This window comes from Palaemon carinicauda, chromosome 30, assembly GCF_036898095.1.
Source record: "Palaemon carinicauda isolate YSFRI2023 chromosome 30, ASM3689809v2, whole genome shotgun sequence".
Classification (NCBI taxonomy): Eukaryota; Metazoa; Arthropoda; class Malacostraca; order Decapoda; family Palaemonidae; genus Palaemon; species Palaemon carinicauda.
Window position 1 is genome coordinate 20,419,667 of NC_090754.1, and position 9,298 is coordinate 20,428,964.

General features: G+C 38.0%; 1 protein-coding gene across 1 annotated transcript; it reads right to left on the minus strand.

Moving 5' to 3' along the window:
- Nucleotides 1–7,506: 7,506 nt before the first annotated feature.
- LOC137623424 (uncharacterized) lies at nucleotides 7,507–8,532 on the minus strand. Its single transcript, XM_068354258.1, has one exon. It carries the CDS (start codon nucleotides 8,530–8,532, stop codon nucleotides 7,507–7,509), a length of 1,026 nt encoding a protein of 341 aa, XP_068210359.1.
- Between the last annotated feature and the right edge of the window lie 766 nt (nucleotides 8,533–9,298).

The following is a 9,298-nucleotide window of genomic DNA, read 5'->3' on the forward strand; positions in this document are numbered from 1 at the left end:
CATTATATATATATATATATACATACATATATATATATATATAAATAGGCATATGTATATATATATATATATATATATATATATATATATATATACATACATATATATACATAGGCATATATATATATATATATATATATATATATATATATATATATATATATATACTGTATATGCATGCAAACATATATGTATGTATATATGTATGTATGTATATATATGTATATATGTATGTATGTATGTATGCATGTATATATATATATATATATATATATATATATATATATATCTATATATATATATATATATTTATATATATATATATATATATATATATATATATATATATATATATATATATATATATATATTCTTTCCAGTAACGCTGACGGCAAACCACTCGGAAAGCAACCATCTCCCTCAAATTGTTCAAACTAGCGTATTGTAGTTAGAAAAGGGGGAGGGTGTGAGAAGGGTTGAATTTGTGTACGTGTGCGTGCATATCTATCTCAGTATTTGGCCGTCATTTTTGCCGGGATGCGTACACTGGTACCTTATAGGAGCGAATAAAGACCAATTTTCAGCGCAAAAGGTTTCCACGAAATGGTTCTGCAAGACCTTGCTGCTGAGTGGATAATAACATGACTCGTTCGCTTAGATTCACCGTGGCCACCCGCCCGATGTTATTGTCATTATCAAATTGGTACATTTATTTCTATAATCAAGATGATGACGAGCATACAGAATTATTATTGTTATTACTGTTTGTATTATTACTGCTGTAGTTATTGTATTTATGAATAATGGACATGCTAGTTCATTTTTTGTGCTTATTATTATTATTATTATTATTATTATTATTATTATTATTATTATTATTATTATTATTATTATTATTATTATTATTATTATTATTATTATAGAGAGAGAAGCTCTCGGTATAACCGACGGCAACAGAACAAACAAACAAGAAGAGAGTGATATCTTGTGGCATTTGACATTCGGGAGATCACACCAAAGACTTCCTAGTCAGGTTGCGATGCTGGTGACATCTGACGCCCGGCAGATGAGAGTCACCTTACCAATTCGTTAGAGAGAAAGCTCTCTTTAAACGTCACTTAACATAGAAATGAGATGATGACTTGATGAATGCTTCGGTCTCATATTTCAGCTGACGTATTCTTATAAGAAAATGGTAGATTAGATTTTTTTATAGTATGTTTGTCTGTCCAATTGCATAAGTATTATAACACATGAAGACTGACCAGCATTCATTTGTTTTACTCAGAAATATAACATAGTTGGGTGGGAAGATTAAATACTTAAGCATTAAGGTCAAACGACCCATTTTTTTTTATCTGAAAATGCCAGGATTGAGCTGTATTTTTGTTTCAGTTGCATATAATGACACCAAAAGAGCAAGGTTTCTTTGATATACACAAAAGAGCACATGAACCCACTTCTGGGCTCAGGGTACTTCTTGAGTGATAACGTGAAAGAATAATTGAATGTCATTTTGGGAGGAATTGGGGACCGACCCCTCTCCCCACCTTAGCACCAGAAATGTACAAGTCAAGAAATGGATTTTCTATATTCCTTATGGAAAACAATCATAAAAAGTTGTACGTAGCAGTGTATTTAAACTAAAGGTAGCTCTCTAACTACCACTTCTTTTCTTATTTTCCTAAATGGCAATATTCACTTACATTATAAATGTTTACTGAAATATTTACGTATGTTCCAGCCAACTACATAGGGTGCATACCCAAGTAGATGAATATTATGATCATATAACAATGAATGTAAACGATTACAGGTATTACTATGGTCCCGGGACTATAATTTTACATAATTAAGTATATTTAAGGTTTCTGTAAAGAGGTAAATTATTACACTTTAACCATCCTCTTTCAATCAACTAATTCGATTAAAGAGGCGTCTAGCTAGAGAATTGCGTAGACTACGAGAGAGAGAGAGAGAGAGAGAGAGAGAGAGAGAGAGAGAGAGAGAGAGAGAGAGAGAGAGAGAGAGAGAGAGAGAGAGAGAGAGAGAGAGAGAGAGAGAGAGAGAGAGAAAACATATTATCCTAAATGTTTAGTTACCCTTATAATTTACCATTTTCATTATCTCTAAACTTTACCTTTTAAAGAAAATGTTCTAATTCCATCCAGGGAGAGACATTAGTAAAACGCTAGGGAAAAATGATCTTTGTATATCTTTTAACTTGGATTTACTTTTAGGAGATTCTTCAAAATTATAATTTGAGGAGAAAAGCCTAAAATCATTATATTTTTCATATCAATTACAATGTTAGTATCGATAGAGAGATATTTAGCATAAAAGCACTTATCACCGAACAACTTATATTAATCAGTAAAATACAACCTAAATTATATATGAACTATGTACAAATGAGTTGGTTAAAACTGTCAATATATTAGATTATTTTCTGGCTTCCATGTTATTACCTATAGAATAACCGTTGAAGGGATGTAAAGATTACAATTATACATCCCTAAATAATTTGGTGATCAATCTATTCTTAAGTGTTTAATTCTTGCATTCTGTCTGGTCTTCAGCTACTGAATCTCCTCTTAGTTTGTTGGGCAGCAACTTACGATCTATCAAATTTCTCATTCCTGATGTAGATATTAATCTCTGGCACGGTTGTTCAGTCAGTTCATTGCACATGTTGCATAAGATTTTTCGTAATTCTAACCACCCATTACATTCAGATCTTCCCGGACAGTACCATTCTGTTCGTGATACTAGATAGGCAGTTTATTCTAATAGTCATGCCCTCTCCATCATGATGTTTTATTCCAGCTCTGACCAGATTGTGGCATGATCTTGTGAATCGAGTAGAGAAATCGGAGGAACTTTAAAAATTCAATGTTGCAGCGAATGTTTTCAAGTTGAATAGGCTGACATAAGTCTCCTTTTATAGTTATTTATGAAATATCTATTTTAATGTTCCTACTGTTCTTATTTAAATTGTTCATTAGTTCTCTTATAGTTTATTTATTTCCCTATTTTCTTTCGTCCCTATTTTTCCACGCTTCCAAAGGGAAAAATAGCCCGGTAAGGAGAGGAAATATGTAAACTACATGAGTAGCAATGAATAATTAATATAATATATTTCAAGATCAGTAACAACGTTGAAATAGATCTATCAAACATAAACTATGAAGAGAGATTTGTAACCCCTTTCAACATAAAAAAGAAGGCTACAAGTTTGAACTTCTGCCTGATCAGGTACATCATTAAAAATCTGAACATTGCTGAAATAAAACTTCTAGAATAGCCTACTGTGTAGTATTAAGCAGCATAGCTTGAGGTAAGCGACCGTGGTCTGGACAAACAATATTATGATTACAAGTCCAAAGAAAGCATGCAATGATGTGAAAAAAAAGAGAATTTGTTTAATATGCAATAAAAATGGCCCTTTGAAAATATTGTTGGTAATGCTGTGTCAGTATCTTTCCAAAATTCGATCTGCAGGATATGGCCGATTCATGACTGCCCTTCTCTTCGCTTTATAAACTTTGATTTACTCTTTATAACCATCAATTCAGTATTCACATCAAAGGATAGAAGTAAAACATGAAAACATCTAGTTATAAAGTGAATCATGTCTCCACTAGGAAAAAAAAAATAGTGTTTATGTCGTTAACATGCAGTTACAAGGAGAAAGCCATAGATAACAAATGATACGTGGGGTACGATTAAAATGAGACAAAGACAGAAATTGATCGTTGAAGTTTTCGAGGAAGCTATGAATATTACAAGGAAGAGCATGTTAAATATTATAGTGTTTATCGTGAGGTCGAAAGAAAAGCCAGGAATGACTGGAGAGAATATTTACACAGTAGAGCGGATGAGGCTGACAAATCTATGAATTCAGGGAGTGGCTATGGTATAAGAATCGCTCATTAATGAAATCTCTACTGGGACGAAAAAGAAGAAGCATATACCCATTATAAAGAGAGATAGATGATACTAGCGGAAAATGAAGTGACCCCCAGAATGCTTACAAGATTATTTTGTAGAATGTGGCATGAAGATGCAAAACCTGATGAATGGGAGCTTTAGGTGTTGGTGAAAATGACAAAAAAAAAAAAAAGAGGTCTGGCTGATTGCAATAATTAAAGAGGCCTCACACTTATGTCAGTTTTTTTATGAAAATATTTAGTATGCTCATTCTAAACAGAATGGAGAGAAAGATTGATGAAAAGATGAGAGATGAACAAGCAGGATTTCGAAAAGGTAGAAGTTGTACTGACCAAATTTTTATATTAAGACATGTTGTACAGCAATGCGTAGAATATAGAAATCCACTGTTGATGGCATTTGTAGACTATGAAAAACCCTTCTTAAATATGTGAATTTGATTAAGTCTGCTCATGAGCATAACAAATGCAAAGTTAATGTTAATGAAGTCCTATCGAATGAATTTCCAGTGTAAAGCCTAATACCCCTAGGGAATGTATTATCACATATGTTGGTTATCCTTCTCATTGATTTTGTAATGCGTAGAACAGTTGGAGATGGTGGAGAAGGATTGGACTGGATTGGTAATAGGAAATTAGCAGACCTAGAGTATGCTGATGATGCTGTCCTTATTAACAGAGCACCACAGGATTTGCAATGCTTGCTTACCAGAATGCATGAAATATCACACGAAGTTGGGCTCAAGATAAATAGAAGAAAGACAGAGATGATGAGAACGGTGTATGCAATGGAAATATGAAATAACATTGGAAGGAGAAATCATTAAGGAAGTAAAATCATTTAAGTATTTAGGAACTATGATCTTCAATACAGGGTCTTTAGAATTAAAGTTTAGTGAAAGATTGAAAAAAGCAAATCAGACAATGTCCAGGTTAACTAAAATTTTTAAATCAAATCACCTGAAATTACATATAGAAATCAGACTATATATCAGTTTAGTGAGATCGGTGTTACTCTATGGACATGAGTCGTGGCATGACAATGAAACAATCTCCAATAGGTTTAGTAGATTTGAGAACAAAGCCCTCAGAAGAATATTGGGAGTTAAATGGCCGGACTGGATTAGAAATGAAACTATAAGAGAGATTACTCCAGTGCCATGTGTGGATGAGATCATGGTGAGGAGTAGATGGAGATGGCTTGGGCATGCTTTTCACACTCCCCAAGGGAGATTAGTTCACCAAACGTTTAAATGGGCTCCACAAGGCACTAGAAGAGTTGGCAGACCCAGGTTACATGGCTGAGGACGATGAAGCGTGAAGTAGGAGATGATGAATGGAAAAGTATTGAATTAAAAGCTCACGATTGGGACGACTGGTGAAATCTAACCAAGGCCCTTTGCATCAATAGTCGTAGCAGGAGATGATGATGATGAGGATGTCGTTGGCTGTGTATAGGATAACAGGATACGAAAAAAAAATTATAATTATGATTTATAGACGGGATTCAAAATATTAACTGGGGTTCTCTTCGTGGACAGTAATTGCTTCCCTTAATCCAGAAGAGAGAGAGAGAGAGAGAGAGAGAGAGAGAGAGAGAGAGAGAGAGAGAGAGAGAGGAGAGAGAGAGAGAGAGAGTGTTGGCGATCTGTCTATAAATATAGAAATGCCAGGTCGCTAGTTAACGCGGTGGTGTAAGTTGTAACATCAAAATCAACCTCCTGCCGTCTCGAAAGGAAGCAGTAGATTTGGGAATTTTTCACACTGAGTAGATAGAAACTATTGGCTGCAATGGTGCATTGAATAAAAAATAATTTTTTTCCACTTGAAAAATACATATGAGTAAAGTGTTGTGTTTGTTATTACATTACGAGAATAGATAAGCTTTCACCATTGATTCCCTTTATCTTTTAAACCAGTTATTTTTGACGGAGCTTATCATTTTTCTAGTAGATACTCTTCATAATTGATATTTTTTATATCTATTAGAACAAATCTGAGAGAGAGAGAGAGAGAGAGAGAGAGAGAGAGAGAGAGAGAGAGAGAGAGAGAGAGAGAGAGAGAGAGAGAGAGAGAGAGAGAGGGTGGGTGGGGTTGGAGGTTAATCCAGTTACTGTAATTTATCATGTTGAAATGATGATAATTTTGCATTATTTTGACTTTGTATATAGAAACTTGTTTTATGACAAACTTTCTGCAGTATTTATTTGTCCTAAATATAAAAAAATCATCAGCTTAACCTCACAATGAGAATAGTCAATGAGAGTTTTAAGAAAAAATATTATTAAGTCTTTCCTTCGAGGACTATTCAGTACAATCTTATTTTTCTTGATACATATACATAACGTTTTCTTTAATAACAATGATACTTTTTCATGCTATCCTAAGGAAAAGATTTGTAGTGCCATAACCTCTGTACCATGGTCTTCCACTGTCTTGGGTTAGAGTTCTCTTGCTTTAGGGTCACTCGGGCACACTATTCTATTTTATTTATCTTCCTCTTGTTTTGTTAAAGTTTTTATAGTTTAGATAGGATATATTTTTTTAATGGTGTTACTGTTCTTAAAATATCTTATTTTTCCATGTTTCCTTTCCTCACTGGGCTATTTTCCCTATTGGAACCCCTGGGCATCTAGCATCCTGCTTTTCCATTTAGGTTTGTAGCTTAGCAGGTAATAATAATAATAATAATAATAATAATAATAATAATATTACCTCTCCCTCACACTTCAATTTTCTGTCATTTCCTAAATTTTGGAACCTCGTATCAAGGAGCAATTCACGACCACTGTATATTCTTGACAGCCACCCTCTTTTATTTCTCTTCATTTTTGGGAAGTAATGTACATAAATGTATGTGGCGGCTGTGTCTTGTATGTTAGCCATTGTCGAGTTGTCGGTAAACAACACGGAAATCGGCGATCCCAGTGGGACGGGAATTGATACGCGTACATTCGTCACTCTGTTATGCTACAACGCTGTGCTCGCGTGTTTTTTTTTTTTTTTTTTTTTGATTGCCTAGTCCTTTTGACTAGACCCGGGCTCTTGCCTAGGCAGCCCGTCTGTGGTATGGGGATAATTGTGCTGGGTTAATCTTTATTTTATTAAATGAGCACAGTATAGGCGATCAGTGGTTATTCACCTGGACGCGGCCGCAGCCCTGCAGGTCTGACTCTCTTGGCAGCGGGGCCTTGACAATATGTCTGCACCCACGGGTATACATTCCCGTATAACTGCCGAGGGTCAGAGTTGGGCTGCTCTGGATGGGGAGGCAAAGTATGGTTGCTGCAGCTAAGGTGACTCTTGTTCTACTTGTAGGAGGACCGGCCCCTGGAGCCACGAGCGGAAAATTCTCTAGTCGTAGGGAAAGAGGTATAGTAGCAAGTCCCGTGGGAGTAGGAGATCACGGGAAGGAGGGTAAAGGTATCGAGTGGGAGGTAGAGAAATTTGGGGCATACAGTATCCCCGGAAAAAAAAAAAAAAAAAAAAAAAAAAAAAAAAAAAAAAAAAAAAACAGGTATATTAGACAGTGTTACATGAGGCCAGGGGTGATAAATCACCTAGGTGGCGGGTACGATGAGAGGTAAGCTGTGTATGCAGGGATGTTTTCTAAGATGTTCTTGGTTACTGCATCTGCTGTAATCGGTGGATGGATGGGTAGGTCTTGACGAAGGAGCGCAGTGCTGGGACAGTGGAGGAGATAGTGGTCCAAGGGGTCCCCGGCTGGTTGTGTTTCGCAGTGCTGGCAAGGTCGTTCTGCGTCTCCGATGATTTGCCAGCAGCATTTATAGCCTAGTCTGAGCCGATGAATTATGACGGCTAATCTCCTATTGGTGTCCCTTGTGATGCCATGTGGATCCATACCAGTTACCTGCGTGTACCATCTGGCAGTCATGGAACCTCCCAAGGCTACGTCGCGTACATCAGACCTAACTCTGGAACGACAGTTTTGGATTAGTAAATTTTTAATTTGTTTAACAGATTTACTGAGGCTTACCCCTATGGAGGTGCACTTCAGTGCTTCATTTGCTAACCTGTCTGCAGCCTCATTCCCCTGAACCCCCACATGACTAGGGATCCAGTTAAGGGTGATTTTGCGACCCCTCTGAGCATGGATCTGTGCTGTAGCTCTGATGGTAGAGAGCAGACGCACGTTCTCTTGCAATTTATTATTGGAAATGGCCTGTATTGCCCCTTTGGAGTCGGTATGGATGGTAGTGTCTCCTGGCTTACTCAGGGAGTCAGCAAGTGCCTTGGCTATGGCCACGAGCTCAGTTTGGAGGGTGGAGGCATGATCTGACAACCTCCAGTTGGCAACATAGTTATTGGAGACAACGGCGGCACCCGTAGCAGGTATGCTCCGGTCCACTGACCCGTCTGTGAAATAACTGTTGTTGGTCCAAGTCTGCCTTACTGCTTGGTTGGCCGCTTGTAGCAGTATTTGGGGAGGGCATAAGGCTTTGGTGGAGGGGAGGGTAGTGAAATTGGTGGTAATTGGGTCAGAGACCCATGGGGCTGGAGGGATGTACAGTTCATGAACGCTGTCCACCCTCAGACCCGAGACAACCTGCTGCGCTCCCATCCTCCTGATCGCTTGCAGAATCCGCCCGCATATGTGGGGGGGGGGGGGTCTAGGTCTTCATGCAGGTCTAACAAACCTCTCAGTTTGTTGCTGAGGGGAGATGCCCTACCCGCTTTGATGGTCTTGCACACAGTGGAGCAGAGCCTTACAGTATATCAACTCTGTTGGCTAATGGTAATAGGCCGGTCTCGGCATGCAGTAGTTGTAGCCTAGTCCACATAGGGGCACCTGTAATAAGTCTCATACAGTTGTTTTGGATGACCTCCAGGGAGGAAAGTAACCCGGTCTGCAGGCCAGTCAGTGAAGGGGCTGCATATTCCACCTGTGAGGCAATAGCCTGCACGTGGAACCTTCTGAGTAGCAGGTGGGAGGTCCCCCTACTTAGGGAGGTGATCCTTTTCATGGCTGCAAACCGAGTTGAAATCCTATGTTTGAGGTACTTGACCTGGCTTGCGGGTGATAGGTGATGGTTAATAATGATTCCGAGGTACCTATAATCGTTAACCCACTCGATGGGAGTGTTGTTAATGATTAGTCTGGGGGGGTCGAAACCATGCTTAACCGCCATGGCCTTGGTTTTTGCCGAGTTGATCTTAAGGCCCAGCTCCCTGCACCCCCCACTAATTATGTCTAGGGCGCTCTGCATCGCTCTGGTCCTGTTTCGTACAAAGTAGGGGCAGACAATACAAATGTCATCCGCATAGACGAACATTTCTACGCCCCTAGGCAGGTCCAGGTTGAGGAGGTTTTCGATGAGGAGGTTGAA